Below are 18,384 nucleotides of genomic sequence, written 5' to 3'. Positions count from 1 at the left end.
AAATTACCATCTCCTTTTCTCTTGCATGAGGATCCATGTCCTGCATCTGTGGCCCTGAACTGGAAACCCCTTGCAGTCCATGTCCAGTCACTTGTTACTGTACTCGATGCTTTCCCTCTATCACCTTTCCTGCAAGTCCCATTATGTACAGCATTCAAAAGGATGATGGTTCAATCCCGTGTCCAGCCATCCTGATTTAGGTTTTCCGTGATTTCCCTAAATCGCTGCAGGCAAATGCTGGAATGGTTCCTTTGAAAGGGCACGGCCGACTTCCTTCCCCATCCTTCCCTAATCCAATAAGACTGATGACCTCGCTGTTTGGTCTCTTCCCCCAAACAACCCAACCCAACCCCCCATTATGTACACCTCCATGGTGTACGTCTTGGCCACAGCTTTGGCTTGACCTATTGCAAAGTCCAAAAGGTTCAGTTCCATCTAAGGCCCTCCACCGACAATTTTGCTCTTCTCTTGGTGAGTTCCAGGGCTCACAAACAGTCTATACCGATGGATCGATGTTCGATTGTCATGATGGCTTCCGTTAGCTCATGTTGTACATACTGAACAGCACTCCTTGCTGAATGGCTGCAGTGTTTTTGCTGCAGAGTTGGAAGCCATTTATCGCCATCTTGAGCGTATCCGCTTGTGCACTGGTGAGTCCTTCGTCATCTGTAGTGACTCCTTAAGCAGCCTACAAGCTGGCGAAGAGTTCTCGGGCTTCCAGCCGGGTGGCGGTGTCTTCAAACTGCGACTTCGCCAGAAGATGATGAGTATGTCACTCGTCGAAACGTCGCAGTTTGAAGACACCGCCACCCGGCTGGAAGCCCGAGAACTCTTCGCCAGCTGTATACGCCGGGAAAGCATACATTCACATAGCCTACAAGCTCTCAACCAGTGCTCCCCACGCTGTCCACTGGTAATGACTATACAAGAGTCACTCTGTGCCCTCGGCAACAGTGGACGTTCAGTGACCTTCATTTGGACCCCAGTACATATCTGGATCCCAGGCAGTGAACAGCCTGGACAAACAGGCTACTGGTAAACCAACTCTGGAAATTGGCCTGCCGGTGACTGATCTCCGATTGGTCTTCCACTGTAAAGTTTTTGCGATCTGGGGTACTGCATGATGCACCCTCAATAGACCAATAAACTACGTGTTATCAAGGAGACAACGAATGTGTGGCTGTCATCAGTGCGAGCCATTCACAAGGACTCCATTGTCCTTTGCCAGCTCCACATTGGCCATACTTGACTAAATCATTGTCACCTCCTCCGTCATGATGACCCATCTCAACCTCAGTGTTGCTGTGGCTCCCATATGTCTGTCGTCCACATCTTGTTGGACTACCCAATTTTAGCTGCTCTGCAGCAGGCTTTTAACATTCCTGCCACACTGCCAACATTGTTGGGAGGCATTGCCTAAATGGCTGATGTGTTATGCTTCATTCGTGAGGAGGGTTTCTATCGCACGATCTAAGGGATCTAAGGGTGGGCGACTGGCCTTCTCTCCCAGGCCTCCACCCTCCCTCCATTTTAACTCCTCCTCACTCTTTCTTTCCTGTTTTGCCCCCCCCTCCCCCTCTTGGTGTTTATCGTTTCCCTATCTGTGTTCCTCCAACCTTGTCCTTCAAGCTTGAGATTTTAGTGTGTTGCAGGGTGGCTGTCTCGTCCTTTTATATTTTTGCAGTCGGCCAGCCCAGGCCACTTGCTATATTATTTTAATACCACCCAGTACTTTTTCCTTTTAGTGTACATTTTCCCTTTTCTGTTAGCTTCTGTAGTTTTGTCTCTGTGTGATTCAACGTTAGTTTTATGCCTGTTACTTTCCCAGATTCCCTTTTGGATGTTTTTAACTGGGGACCTGTTTTAATGAGGAAAGAGGGACTGATGACCCCATAGTGTGGTCCCTTTATCCCCAAACCAACCAATCCACAGTTCAAGAAACTTTCGGCATTTCACTGATTTGATGTGCGGTGGAAAATGTTGATCTTGCCTCTTTTCTTTCTGGCTCTACAGACAGAAATAGAAACTCTATATATACAGGGCTATTACAAATGATTGAAGCGATTTCATAAATTCACTGTAGCTCCATTCATTGACATATGGTCACGACACACTACAGATACATAGAAAAACTCATAAAGTTTTGTTCGGCTGAAGCCGCACTTCAGTTTTCTGCCGTCAGAGCGCTCGAGAGCGCATTGAGACAAAATGGCGACATGAACCGAGAAAGCGTATGTCGTGCTTGAAATGCACTCACATCAGTCAGTCATAACAGTGCAACGACACTTCAGGACGAAGTTCAAGAAAGATCCACCAACTGCTAACTCCATTCGGCGATGGTATGCGCAGTTTATAGCTTCTGGATGCCTCTATAAGGGGAAATCAATGGGTCGGCCTGCAGTGAGCGAAGAAACGGTTGAACGCGTGCGGGCAAGTTTTACGCGTAGCCCGCGGAAAATTGGCTCATGCCACAACTGGAGACCGACAGCGCCGACTTCATCTTTCAACAGGATGGTGCTCCACCGCACTTCCATCATGATGTTCGGCATTTCTTAAACAGGAGATTGGAAAACCGATGGATCGGTCGTGGTGGAGATAATGATCAGCAATTCATGTCATGGCCTCCATGCTCTCCCAACTTAACCCCATGCGATTTCTTTCTGTGGGGTTATGTGAAAGATCCAGTGATTAAACCTCCTCTACCAAAAAACGTGCCAGAACTGCGAGCTCGCATCAACAATGCTTTCGAACTCATTGATGGGGACATGCTGCGCCGAGTGTGGGAGGAACTTGATTATCGGCTTGATGTCTGCCGAATCACTAAAGGGGAACATTTCGAACATTTGTGAATGCCTAGAAAAAACTTTTTGAGTTTTTGTATGTGTGTGCAAAGCATTGTGAAAATATCTCAAATAATAAAGTTATTGTAGAGCTGTGAAATCGCTTCAGTCATTTGTAATAACCCTGTATATAGGCAAGATCCATAAAAATGAAGCAGGGTCCGAATGTGCCCCTGAAAAGATGGACATGGGGAAGGTGTACATTGTCACAATAACATTGACCAGTGAGTGTACTGTGCTCGTAGATTTGGAGGCCAGTACGCCCTTACAACATTATGCCTCCCCATACCATAATACGTAGACCACCAAAACAATCCTGTTTGAGAAAATTAATGGGTGCATTATATGTTCCCACCTCTCATCATATGAGGGTATGTGCAGAATCACTACTCAGACTGAATCTGCTCCAACTGAGAAAATCGTGCAATCTCACTCCTTGTTGGTCCAGCTCCTATGTTCTTGGCACCATCTCAAGTGGGGCTGCCAATGTGAGAGTGTCTATGGAACATAACATCCTAATTGTCAGCCAAAGAGACTCAAGCAGTTGTCATGCCACTGTGGAGCCTGATATTGTGTGTGTAGATGTACTGTTTAATGTGGATGCACTTGCACCTGCTTTTTGACTTGGGTCCCTTCTTGGCTGTTGCACACTTGTAGCAGTCACCTGCTACTGTATTTGACCACAGTCAACACATCCTCTCCATCAAGCAGCAATGCCTGTGGTTCTGAATGCTCCCCATGCATGTGTAACACTGCTTGTGAGCAGTACCAAATGCCTGGGCTGCACTCATCACACTTTGCCCATCTTGCTGTTTCCTGACAATTCTTCCCCATGTGAAGTCAATCCAAATATTGTAATGAGGAACACCACCCAGTGCATTGTAAAAACTCACTGACTGACACACATTGTCTTTACTTTTTCAAAAGAAATTTCTGCCTTTTGACAGAAAATTAAATACACATTTATTTCACACAATAATGTTGTTAGCTTTATAGCTGTTCTCAAGTGCACGTTGAAATGTCATAAAATGTCAAACCTTCCTAAACGACATGTCATTGCTGAAATGTCATTTAGGCAGGTTGGACATTTTGTGCCATTCCAACCCATTTCTACTTGCACCTTGAGAATAGCCATAAAGCCAAAAAATGCTAGTTAGGTACTAACAATGCATGGAAGGCCTATTCTAACATTATAAATGGGGAGACAAAAGTCATGAGATACCTCCTAATATTGTGTCACACCACCTATTACCTAACACAGTGCAGCAACTCATTGTGGTATGGAATCAACAAACTGCAGGAATATTCAGCCACGATGCCTTTATAGCTGCGCATAATTGCGAACGTGTTGCTGTCCTCTCCATTATGTCCCATAAATGTTCAATAGCATTCATTCATGTCATACAATCTGGGTGGCCAAATCATTTGCACGAATTGGCCAGAATGTTCTTCACACCAATGGCGATCAAACTGTGGCCTGGTGACATGTTCCATTGTCATGCTATCCATAAACACACCATCGTTGTTTGGAAACCGCTGCAAATAGTCTCCAAGTAGCTGAACATAACTACTTCCAGTCAGTTGGTCCAGATGACCCAGTCCTTTCAATCTAAACATAGCTGACACCTTTATAGAGCCACCACCAGCTTGCACAGTGCCTTGTTGACAACTTGGGTCCATGGCTTCGTGGGGCCTGTGGTGCACACGAACACTACCACTAGTTCTTACCAACTGAAATTGGAACTCATCTGACCAGGCCATGGTTTTCCAGTCATCTAGGGTCCAACAGATATGGAATAAATGTTTATTCTAGTCCTTGAAAAGGGAAGCACATTTCAGATTTAAAAGCCCTTTTTAAATAAATTTGCTGAATACTGTGCAGTCTGTGGACTCGGGGGGAGGGAGGGAGGGGGGGGGGGGGGGATACGCTGTAAAAGAAAAATAAGAAACATGAGGAAGTAGCTGCAGTTGACCTAGTAAAAAAAGTCAAAGCATTGAGAGATTGATATTGTTCTGCAATATTTCCAGATGAATAATGCAAGTGACATGCCAGGAGAAAGACAATAGCATAAATTAAAATGTGATAGCAGCATGAAATTTAATTGAATCTGGAATGGAAAGAAGGTATGTGGGACATTGCAACAATGAAGAAAAACTGATAAGAGTAAGACAAGTAGAACACGACCTATCCAGTTTTTGGAAGAAACTGTGGTTGTCCTACTGCCTGCATACAATTGGTATTTTGTGTCACATTTGCCTGTTATATACCATTATGTTCCTTTCTGTTGTCCCACAGCTTCATTTCATCTTTCACTTTTCCCTTGGTGACTGATGGAGTAAATTACTACAGCTGATATTATGATATACACTGAGGAGACAAAAGTCATGGGATAGCAATATACACACATACAGATGCCAGTAGTATCATGTACACAAGGTATAAAAGGGCAATGCATTGGTGGAACTGTCATATGTACTCAGCTGACTCGTGTGAAAAGGTTTCTGACGTGATTAGACTGCATGATGGGAATTAACAGGCAGTGAATGTAGAATGGTAGTTGGAATTAGACGCATGATATGCTCCATTTCAGAAATCATTAGGGAATTCAATATTCTGAGAGCCACAGTGCCAAAACTGTGGTTAGACTGCCAAATTTCTGGTATTACTTGTCATGAACAACACAGTGGCGGAAGGCCTTCACTTAATGACCGAGAGCAGCAGCATTTGCATAGAGTTGTCAGTTCTGACAGACAAGCAATACTGTGTGAAATAATCACAGAAATCAATGTGAGATGTACAGTGAATTTGTGTGTTAGGACTGTGTGACGAAATATGGCATTAATGTGCTGTGGGAGCAGACAATCAATGTGAATCCTTTTGCTAACAGCATGACATTGGCTGCATCATCTCTCCTGGGTTCATGACCATATCTGTTGGACCCTAGATGACTGGAAAACCATGGCCTGGTCAGATGAGTTCCAATTTCAGTTGGTAAGAACTAGTGGTAGTGTTCGTGTGCACCACAGGCCCCATGAAGCCATGGACCCAAGTTGTCAACAAGGCACTGTGCAAGCTGGTGGTGGCTCTATAAAGGTGTCAGCTATGTTTAGATTGAAAGGACTGGGTCATCTGGACCAACTGACTGGAAGTAGTTATGTTCAGCTACTTGGAGACTATTTGCAGCGGTTTCCAAACAATGATGGTGTGTTTATGGATAGCATGACAATGGAACATGTCACCAGGCCACAGTTTGATCGCCATTGGTGTGAAGAACATTCTGGCCAATTCGTGCAAATGATTTGGCCACCCAGATTGTATGACATGAATGAATGCTATTGAACATTTATGGGACATAATGGAGAGGACAGCAACACGTTCGCAATTATGCGCAGCTATAAAGGCATCGTGGCTGAATATTCCTGCAGTTTGTTGATTCCATACCACAATGAGTTGCTGCACTGTGTTAGGTAATAGGTGGTGTGACACAATATTAGGAGGTATCTCATGACTTTTGTCTCCCCATTTATAATGTTAGAATAGGCCTTCCATGCATTGTTAGTACCTAACTAGCATTTTTATATTAATTCTGAAATCACTGACTTTGTCATTTTTCTTTATCCAGTTACAGACTTAAAAAGGAAAGCACAGCTCTTTTCATATGCTGGTTTTCCATATTTACCCACGAAGAAGCTATTATTGTGATGATATCCCCAATAGTATTTTTTGTAAATTATAAGATACATTCAAATGAAAAGTAGTCCTCTTGTAGTGGCATTATACCTTATTATATGTTATAAACCACACAGAAATGAAAAGCAAACTTTTGCTGTACTGGCATTTTAGCATAAAGCAGTGAGTTAAAGTATTTTCCAATATTCTGTGTGACATTTGTACCTGTTGAAAGTGTAGTTATCAGCTGAACATCAATTTCTTCACTTCTAAAAATACTGTTGTGCATTGCTGAATGTGTGACGAATTCCACTTGATGTGTGGAAGGAGCTGTTATTCTGTTTCTTCACAGGGAAGCATTGGACGCTTCATAATTGTATTGTCAGTTTGAGAAAATTTACTGTGACCATTGTCTTGCACATTGACTATTTTTCTACATTGCTGCCACCATTTTACAGGCATTTGCACAGCAGGAAACCAGCTTTTCTATGTGCTCTTCATAGAAATATGCTGACAGTGAACACTGCCAATGCTGAACATCGTACACCATTTTTGCAACATTTTCTGCTTGTTGAGTTCCTTTCCAGAGGTGAAACCATCAATGTGGTATGGTAATTCATCTTGCAATTCAAAACAAAAGGCATAGAATGCTCAGTCAAGGCATTGTGTTGTTTCATTACCATTCTGGTGGTGTCATTCGAAGCCTTAGTCAACAATTCAGTTGGAAGCAGTTAGACTAACCGCAACCCTGATCTCTCACATTCTGACTAACACTTGTTCTTGAACTTGAAGTGTGGTTTTGAAGGAAAGCACTTTGACAGCAATGACAACACAAAAAGTGATGTTCGGCAGTGGCTGTCTTCACTGGCGGCATCTTCTTATGAACAGGGCATGGAAAAGTTGGTATCCTGCTAGTACAAATGTCTGAACAATGGTGACAACTATGTGGGAAAATAGTTTAAGAAATGCTCTTTCTTGTAAAAATAAATTTTGGTTTGGAAAAAAGAATGTTTTTATGATTTTTTCCCAAAATGTTACTTTCTGGTCATTCCTTGTATATGTGGCCAAGATGATGCTCAAGTTACTGAAAGAATTTTGTTGGGAAGTCCTAAAACACCCCCATTACCTTTTTGCACTGGATAAACTAATCGGTATCATCTTAAACTGTATATAGTTAAGTAAAGCTATCTTCAAACCTGAAGCTTGACGTGAACACTGTAGTTCATTGCTAGGCATGGTCCTATTGCAGATAGTATGCTCCAATCTGTGAACCAAATTCTGCAGCCAGTTATGGGGTACTTTTGATTTACTGTAAGCTCTGAATTGATGCAACCTGTCATTTTGCACGTTAACTAATTATTGCAAGTGATGAAAGCAACAATAAGTGACAGAAAAAATATTTTAAGACTGACTGATGATTGAATCCCAGACCTCTGGAGAAACTAGTCTCTCAGCTGAGAGAGAAGATGCAAATCCATTAACTGTTGGCCTACCTACTATCTCCCAATTGTTCAGACCATAATAAGCAAGGATGTCAGTTGTGCATTGAGCCATTGAGCTGTTTAGCTGTGTTCTCAAACCTGTATAAAATATATGCATTGTGTGACATATATATTTCAATAAAATGAAAGGAATTGTGAAATAATAAACAACCAATAATTTGAAGATGTCTGAGATGTAAACATTATAGTCATCAATGAACAAAAATGATTTATTATTTGTATCAGTAACAGTTTGTAAATTAATACTTCATTTAAATTAATTATGTTTTGAGAGCACTCATAGAAAATTACAATCTTAAAGTGCATCCCTCTTTTAGGGATTAAATTGTTTATAAGATGCACATTCCTTAAATTTCATTAACGATTTGTCTATTGTTATGTTCTTTTCCATTACATATACATCTTTGAAATTTTCATTAAAAAGTTTATCGCAGGTGTGACTTTATGTAAAATATGCATCTTGTGAGTCATATCATCATTTGCAAAATGGAAAAACCTAACGATTTGTGCAAATCTTTTCAGTAGCATAGTTTTTCTAAATATGCTGTTATGGCTCTTTTAGACCAGTACATCTGATTTTTTTCCCATGAACCATTATTATGCATAATGCAAAGCAATTTTAATTTCATTACAATCCACAGGGGTTCATGTCTCATCAATTTCCTTTCTTGTATTTTGATTAATCATTGTGTTTTCTGTGTACCGATTCATTTCTGTGACAACACTGTCCCAAACCACATTCTAAAACATTGTACTTCCACCCAACATTGTACATTCACCCAACTTCTCTAAAATTGGTGCTCTTGTGCCAGGAGTGTGCATATACTCCCAGATCTTTGGATTGTTAATTTGTTTGTCCAAAATCGATATATGATTAATACTGCCTTTGTCAGTGTCATCTTCAAAGGTAATCTTCTTGGACTTTCTCATACAGGGAACACAATACCACTACAATCACCATCACTACTGGCAGGATCTAAGGAATCAGGTCTGCAATAATGCCACACTTATCACCAATATTAGATATTCTTTTTACTGGCGGATAGGTATATGGGTTGTTTAATTCTTTTAGGAAACTGTAACCAACACATGTGAATGCAATGGAATACATGTAGCTGAAGGAAAAGACTATCGAGAACCATTGAATCACAAGTGCGACTCATGTTGTTGTTGTTTGCCCCAAATGGTGTACAACAAGCCAGGATCAACTTGTTTGTGTTGACCACATGAAGTACCAGGAGGCAGGCTTGTGCTTATTCTTTATGGCCCAACTTCCTTACCACAAGCCTTACTTGGTGTTGTAGGCCAAGGGGTTAACCCTCAAGCAGGTGCACCTGTGTATAAAGTGTGCCAACTGCAAGTAAAATGCTTTTGCACAGTTCCATTATTGTTTCTCAATTCTGAGCCCACACCTATTGCTTCAGCTAACGGTGATAAATTGTCTTGTCACAGCCCAAGTGAGCAGCAGTAATACAAAATGCAGAGCAAGCTAGATTGGAAAAAATTTAAAAATTTACGATCCATGCCAGAAAATGATGCAGATTATAACCTAACAGCACAATCCCACTATGAGGCAGTTGTGTAAAAGGTAATTAGTAATCAAGTAAATGGTTGGCTGGGATCTGATGCAAATGCACTGTCATATACTTGAGTGAGTCATTACTGTCTCGGTAACACCTGTCTGTGCCAACAGAGTGATATAATGAAAGCCTATTTCATTATTGTTTTATTAAACAGTACATTAATTTCATTTTTGTTAATTAAACTAAGATTAAACTGTGATTTTGCTCATGCATGTTTACTGTGGTAACATAAAGCCTGCTATTCTAAGTGCACCATGTGCCCACTTTTGCTATGAAAAATGGCACACCCACTTGAGGGTTAATAGCCACAGAATTTCAAAACCAAATAAAATAGGTGGAATCCAACCTTATGATGTGAGTCTTTGTCAATCTACAAAACAGCAACAGTTGTATAGTATCTCATACTTAACTGCTCCTTTGATCTTATAATTTTGGTGGAAGATTAAGGAACTTGATAGTTTCAGTTAAGATGAATATTAATGCATAGAAAGACATTTATTGTTGGTCTGTAACCATTATTTTATGTTCATGGTTGTTATATAGGATGGCCAAAATAAAACTGGCCCAGAAAGTTTTTTCAATGTTTTGTGAAAACAGAATCTTTTTGATAAATTTGTCGATGAACTAACAAAAAATGAATTAATGTATGACTATCTTAAGCAGGATACAGCTACAACAAACATCTCAGTGAGGAGAGGGTTTCCAGCAAAAGCAGGAATGTCTCCTGGTCTCCAAATGATTTTTACCTGTGAGAGGAGTTTTAATCAGATGTGCTCAATAAACAGTATAAACTGGAAGAGCTACAGCATAACACTGAGATCCTATTGCTGCCAACCCTCAGGCAGAGCTGTGGTGTGTGTCTTAAAGTTTGATAAATAGCCTCAGTGCTGCATTGCTATCAGGGGTGGCCATTTCTGTCATCTTTTTGTAAAGTACAATCCTCCTATTAATGAACTAGGGTAACACATTTAATTTCAGATAGTTTCAGGCTTAAAATATTTTTCATGCTAGTTTTACTTACAGCATCCCTCTGTATTTTGAAATTCACATTTCTGTATGTCCTGACTAATAACATTGTTATTTGTGTTATTTCACTTCTGGTGAAAGTGAAACCAGAAAAAAACCACACACAGTGAAAGACAAATCTTGGACAATTGTGTATAAGACAGTAGTTGGTAAATGTGGATGATGTATTAAATCATTTTTGTGATTTCAGGCTGTTTATGGAGCATCGCCCATATTGGTGGGTGCGGGAACAGCAGTCGCACATAATGCTACAACAAACACACATGACATGCGAAACTGGCCCAGGTTCCCCATCAGGACATGTCATGGGCACTACAGCTGTGCTGTATATCTTCCTGTGTTGGTTTATTAATACTGTACTGTTGCCAAGTACAGGAAAAAGGTTTGCTGTGTTTGTATAATTTATTTCCTAGTTAATACTAAATCATAGTGAAAGACATCTTTCCTTCTTTGAAAAACAAGAAATCATGCAACAAAATTTTAAATTGACATAGGCCTTGCAGAAAGTTAGTTTGTGTATAAGGGCTAAAATTTGTTTCATGTAAAACACCCTCATTTCTGTTATATATTATTCACTTTATGAAAATACTTGGCTGATGTAAACAAATTTGCCAAGTGTAAGAAAATTAAAATATCTGGGATCAGTAATGGCTAATGATGTATGTGTAAGTTCGGATGTTATCCACTGGATGACCACATCAGGAAATCAATGGCAATGCATTGTGAATTGTGTTTTGTTACTCTCATAAAGTACATAATCAAAATCATTTTTAATAATGATACAATTTTGTTATAGAAGGAAAAATTCAATACTAATTAACATTTTGCTCAAATTAACACTACATCCTCCATGAATCCTTCTACTACATAGCAACACTTCCCCCATAAAATCTCCTGCCGCCATATTTTTAGAGGATCTTGCTTCACATTAAGTATGTTTTTGACTATTAAATTAGTGTGTGTTTTCATCCCCATATACTGAAGAGATTGTGTATAATTTCAGTTGGTGTGTAGATTTCACTTTGAGATGGTTCAGCAATGTCTGACACAGACCAGTTGACAGTGTTGTGAAGAAATGTGTCCCCATTTATGTGCTTGTGGTGTCAATTCTGTTAGTGATGCTGACCATTGGCTTTGACCACTGCCATAATGGCAGTGGCTTGTATTCAGGATTAAGGTTCTGGTGACACTTATCTGCAGCATAGACCATGGGCTATGTTGGGCTAGAAGGTGATAGTTTGGTTAAAAGTTGATGAAGCCAAGAAATGTGGTATCAGAAACAGCATGCCTACAGTTGCTGAACAGCTCATGTAATAATTTAGAACATGGAAAGTGCTCAGAGGGTACATACAGTGTCTCACAAATAGTAGCTATATTGAAAACCGCTGGTTAAAGCAGATGGCCTATATCCGTGGCTCTGTGCACTATGTGCTCTGTCCACTGTGTGTCGAAGAGTAATAGGTAGACTTCAGGCATCTTAGCTGAGAACTGCCCAGAAAAAACATTAAACATGTGAGCCTAGTTAAACACTAGGCATATCAGCAAAGCAAATGCTATCCCAAAGATACATTTGGTTCTTTTGTAGAACTTTTTTTGAGCTACATGTAGGTTGATAAACCTCAAGTACCACCTGATTGCTCCTGAACTATTCTGTTCAACCTTTGTCCTTCAGAAACCCAAGCAAATGTTTACTGGAAGGCGCCACATCTGTATTGTTGGGAGAATGTACAAGAATTTCCAAACTCATAGATGCTGAGTCTTCCTCTTGTGAAATGTGTCAGCAACTGTTGGCAACACCGAGCGAGGTGGCGCAGTGGTTAGCACACTGGACTCGCATTCGGGAGGACGACGGTTCAATCCCGCGTCCGGCCATCCTGATTTAGGTTTTCTGTGATTTCCCTAAATCGCTCCAGGCAAATTCCGGGATGGTTCCTCTGAAAGGGCACGGCCGACTTCCTTCCCTAATCCGATGAGACCGATGACCTCGCTGTTTGGTCTCTTTCCCCAAAACCAACCAACCAACTCTGGCAATCAAAGGCTACACTGGGTATTATATCTCATCTCTACAATCAGCCTTTGAACAACTGTATATGCAGCTTGAAGGAATATGCAATTTCCCTTAGTGGTGTGTGTTTACCTTGAAAGGTTCATTCACTCATTCCAGGTTTTGCCCATTTTAGTGGAGGAACAACAACCTGTGCCATTATGATCTCTAATGTCTATATTTCCATTGTTAAACTGTTTTAACTGACACCAATCCTTGTGCCCTCAAAATACACAGTCCGCAATTGGTAGTGAAGATCTGCCATCAAAATGCTGCTAAAAACTGACACAGAATTTTACAAAGTAAGTTGCCATGAGTCTTTCTCCCATTGTGCTTATTTGGGATCATCTGCTGTATGTAGCAAAATCAGTTGCAAACACACACAGCCTGAGAATAAAATTTTGATAACTTTCAGTATGACATTTGTAATTACTCATAATTTTTCTGTGTTAAATAAGTATAAAAAGATATACTAGTAAATTACAGATACACTGTTTATGAAAATTACAGCATCCATGAAGAATGGCCTAAATCATTACATGCTGAAGACTGGGAAACAGGGTGGCAGGGTGTCCATTGGTTGCGAAGCAGTTATTGTAGACTAATATGTAGAGCTGTAGTGGACATTTGGTAGTGGCCATTCCCAAATAAAAAGCTATACCATAGTTACCTTGAAGTTGATATTTGGGTGACTTATATTACAGGTGACTCTGCCTCAGATGGGAGTGAGTATATCACTGGCAGGATTGGATAGAATGTGCTGTGTGCATGCATGGCACAGGTTTTTCACCTGGATTTTCATCCAGGAATGTGGCTTGCTTAGTTGAATGACATCAAATGAAATGGACTAGATAGATGGTGTTAAGAATGTAGAGGAATAAAGACAGTGTATATTGGCCCTGAATCCAAATGACAGAAGTATCAGTAATGTGTCTTACTCATGCAAAATTTTAATAATTTTGTGGAGTGTTGAAGGAGTTTTCTTGGTGCTTGTATATCAAACTTTGAAAGAGACACAGTTGTGGGTGAGGATATATCTGTTATATGTATGAGGAATTATGTATATTTGAGGATTGCATGCCATTGGGAAAGATAGTATTTGATAGCAGTATGGCTATGGGAATGGGAAAATGTTAACGTATAAGGATATGGCATTAATTGTGGCAACAAGGATGCCTCATGGTAATGGTGTAGCAGCTGCGGACAGGCACTGGAGCAAGTGGTTTGTTACTTTAGTGTAGATGGTAGACAATGGGCTGGAGATGTTAATCAACTAAGTCCAAAATACTTTCAGCAGGAGCATAGTAATCAGTCACAGCTGAGTATCTGGGGTAGCTGGGTTTGTGTATTTACAGTTGTGAGGCATGGTATGGAGGTGCGAACAGATCTTTGAATTTGAGTTTATGCCATACTTCTGAAATATGCCTCTAAGAAGCTTCACGGTTGGTATGTGCACCCATTGGAGGAGATTTTGTGCTACGCAATCATTACTATTAACCTCAACAGCCATAGCCTTTGTCTGTGTGGAGGATCTGTATTGAGGCCTCTCATGATCACTCTTACATAAGTCACAAAATATGTGGCCTTGAGAAAGAAGAGAAGGAAATTTTAAAGTAAAGAATTCCTGTAAAGTTATCAAGCACTGGTTTGTGGGTTTGGGAGAACAGTCATGGTTGGAGGGACATAAGAAATGAGAGAGGCAAAATATGATGTTGATTTTGGGTGAGATTTGATCACTAGTGTGTTGTACTACTGAAAAGAGTGGGTGAGGAAAATTAAAGCCTTGCCTAGTCCAGCATAGTTGACTTTCAGTGTAGAACTGGAAGGTGAAACTGTTGAGAACACTCAAACATCTGCAGTGTTTTAGTTTTTTGCAGTTGCAAATTGTGTTGTGGATGTAGAAAATGGGAAGGTGTTTCTGCTCTTGTGCTGAATGAAGTAGGGAACGAGTTTCTACAGTTGTCAGATGAAATGAGCTACCCATCATGATCTGGTGACTATAATTCAGGCTAAGGGGACTCTCTGCATGTTGCTGAGCCATGGTTGGCCATGTCATTTTCAAGCGGAAGTAGGAAGGCAATAGTCCAGCGTAACCTCAAGTTCCTGCTCAGGTCTGGTGGTCCATCCCAAAATATTTTGACTGAATCCATGTCACCCTCCCCACTCCCCCAGTCATGACTTGACACTGGCCAGTGGCAAAGAAGCTGCTTATTGCTACTCAGTTATGCAACTACTACCTAACAATTCCTTACCCATTAAAATTATCAGATTCTTTCTCCCCCTCCCAGAAGTGCCGATCTCCTGACAACAGGGTTGGCTTCTAAATCAGAAGGCATTTGGAAGTTTTTCATACTTCCCATCTATGGGGTGACCCCAGTTGATCACTCCTGGTGTTTATCCAGGTCATGGTTCTATCCCAAGGTCCTAGAATTTCTGTTGCCCTTACTGTTTTCCAAAATAGCTTCCTGTTAGTCCTATGGGAAAACCAAGATGCTGACTGAGCGAGGTGGCACAGTGGTTAGCACACTGGACTTGCATTCTGGGTCCAAATCCATGTCTGGCCATCCTGATTTAGGTTTTCTGTGGTTTTTCTAGATCACTCTAGGTAAATCCTTGAATGATTCCTTTCAAAGGGCTTGCACGATTTCCTTCCATGGCCTTGAAACAATCAGAACTTGTGCTCAGACTCTGATAATCTCGATGTCAATGAGACATTAAACCCTAATCTTCCTTCCTTCTAAAAGGATGAGATTAATTAAACTGATGGCTCTAAAGAAGTAGAAAAGTGTGATGACCTCAACCCACAGGAAAAATAATTATCACAATCTGAACTGTGAAGTCATCCAAAATTCTAGTTGGAAAACCACACTCTTTGTTGTACTTCTCAATTGGTCATGATCCCACTTTGTTTATGAACTGAAAACTCTAATATTCACAAGAAACTGCTCTGAAATTAACCTGAACCGACAAAATTGTGTATATATTCTCTGGAACTTCAAAGACATCTAAGACAATATCTGAAAGGAATTAGAACAAGTGACAAAATTTCGTGAATCACACACAATACTGTTAACAATCGAATGAACACTGGGGGGGGTTTCACCAAACATCTACCCACTTTTGAGTATAACCAGTGTCCCTTAATACTATGACTCGTAGCAATACAATATCAAAAACTTTTATTACTGGGTAAACAGTCACTACGTGATTTGGCAGCTGACATTTATAATTCCCGCTCACGTCAGGAAAAGCACCAATATGGGAATAGCAGCTTTTACGTTATTGGTCAGGACGCAAGCAATTATGGCGGTCGCCGTAATTTTCGCGCGAAGCCATATTTCGCGAAAAAATACTCTTATTAGTCACTGTCATATATCTAGTCTTATAACAATACATAAAATAACTACAATAATTTTGACATGCAAGAAGAATTAGTTGTAGTGAGAGGAAGAAGTTTATATTTACTGGTGTTTCAACAATGACTACCAGGCAACTTTTAATTCACTGATTGTAATTTTATTTTCGTTAGCAGAAAGCAAACAAGCTAAACAAAGAATTTAATTAAATAGAGTCTGTAATTCTTATACTTTTAATAGAGAAAGAAAGTTTCTAGGTCAGGGGATAGCGTTTGGCGAAATCCCTTAACTTTTTGTTGCATACGAAGCATTGCGTTAGGCAGCATGATGTCGGCGGGTTACGATGATGAGAGCAGGATACAGACAGTTCCGCTGGTTAATCTACTCCGGCGAACGCAAATAAAGTTCCGGCACAGCTGTATCATTAACCCCGTGGTGATTAACAAACCACAAGATGCCAGTATACGAATGTTGTTGACATGTCCTCTCTTTCAAAGTACATGACGTAGACATCACTCATTTTTACACTTTATGCACTGTCCGTGACGCTATCGTCCATAATTACACGGTTCGTCACATTCATATAATCTTGGCCACAAATACACAGTTCGTAGAATTGTTCTTGTGTGTGAAGCACACCGTAAACAATGTCCACTGTTCTCGCATTTCAAATTTCGACAACGTCACTGAAAGCCATTTATATTGCACAGTTAATTAGTCTTCACTTTCACAGCTTGATAGAATGTGATATACAACAGTTCCACCACCCAAAACCAATACCAGCAAAGTTCATTCGCATAAAAGCACAATTCGTGTCGGCCACAACAAAGTAATGTTAGTGGCACTTTCACAGTCTGGTTTATTTGCTCTTAAAGTTTGCTGGCAATGGCATTACATACCACAGTGGTAAAGAGAATTAACAATCTGATAGTTCGGTATCACTGTCCATACAATTACGTATGCTTTTCATGAAACACAGTACTATTTTTCCCACGCACGCTTCACAGACACGCCATCCACCATCCCCCCTACTACGCAACAACCTTTTCGACTCTCGATATCACTATCGCTGTCCCCTGTCTATAGATGTTATATCGTTATTGTAAATTACATAAACCTTTATAAATGTTATTGACTGCATTTTTCACAATTCATAATATTCCAAAAGAGAACTTTACAAACCTTACCACAGGTACAAAGCAAGAAACATATTTGTCCATTGGCAAACGAAATAATCACAATTAAATCTTTAAATTTAAAAACCACAGTAGAATGTTACATAATCACAATTAGAAATGCCCATATGAACAAAAGAAAAAGAATAGAAATCTAAAGAAAATCATGAAAAAAAATTTATATGTGTAATTAGCAATGCCTTCACAAAAGACAGGATATGTTTTGATGTGTGCCAGGCCAGGAACAGCACTCTTTTTAGAGGCCTGCCTCATATTCATGGTGGAACTGTTAGCAGTTGCTAGACCCCTCCAAGAAGAAGAATACATGGCTATGAGCAGTTTGTGGGCTATTGACTGATACTGCCCTCTCACCTAATCACATTCACTCTCTTCCTGACTTTCTTTATGGTTTCAACTGTACAATATGTTCACTCATTTAACTTGGATCTTGAGTCATACAGAAATCCAGGGGAATAAGCTAGCTGCCTACTTAAGCAGGAAAGTAACTACAGAACCATCATTTTTAATAGGGATACCAGTCCCTAATTTTTGAACACAGTTAGACTTGTGATCCATTACAACTGGAACTAATAATGGTTGATTGCTGTTCTTGCCAGTAAACTGTACATTGTCAAAGACACAACTGTTGTGTGATGTTCCTCCTCCTATTTTGTCCCAGAAAGAGTCTACTGTCTTGCTCTGATTTAGTGTTGCTCATATCTATGTTTTGTATGGCTTCGTCCTGTGCAATAATAAGCAGTTCCCCCATCCCCACACCCCCACCACCATCCCCAACCCCCACCCTTTCACTCCTCCAATCCCCTCTGTCTTGTTCCAGACGACTTGCGTTTCACTGACAATGGATCTCACCACAGACGAGCCCCAAGAGGCCTCCCATCTGCTCCTGACATTCGCGCCAGCGCAGTTTTGTACATAGTTTTAAATAGCACAAACTTGCTGTGTCCATGAAGACAACCAGTCACTGCTTATGTCAGGCTATAGAAAAACTAATGGCAAGAGTGAATTGTTGAACTGCCTCATGGGAGTAGTGATTTACAATATATGCATCTCATTACTAACACAGTGAAAGCACTTGAATTCAAATGATGAATAAAATGTTGCACCACTTTTAGCTCTTCATATGTCTTTGGGTGATTGAAGATTGAATGCATGCATGTGAATTTTTCC

At 40.4% G+C, this 18,384-nt stretch overlaps 1 protein-coding gene across 1 annotated transcript in view; it reads left to right on the top strand.

Annotated features, from left to right (window-relative positions):
* The window catches only part of LOC126183842 (glucose-6-phosphatase catalytic subunit 1), a 138,848-nt gene that overhangs the window by 59,388 nt on the left and 61,076 nt on the right, over nt 1-18,384 (top strand). The window contains exon 3 of the mRNA XM_049926102.1: nt 10,812-11,003. Coding sequence (XP_049782059.1) covers nt 10,812-11,003 — 192 coding nt within the window. The remainder of the gene's footprint in view (nt 1-10,811; nt 11,004-18,384) is intronic.

Source organism: Schistocerca cancellata, chromosome 4 (genome assembly GCF_023864275.1).
Source record: "Schistocerca cancellata isolate TAMUIC-IGC-003103 chromosome 4, iqSchCanc2.1, whole genome shotgun sequence".
Taxonomy (NCBI): Eukaryota; Metazoa; Arthropoda; class Insecta; order Orthoptera; family Acrididae; genus Schistocerca; species Schistocerca cancellata.
The sequence above is the reverse complement of the archived record's forward strand: the minus strand, read 5'-3'. Positions and strand labels throughout refer to the sequence as shown.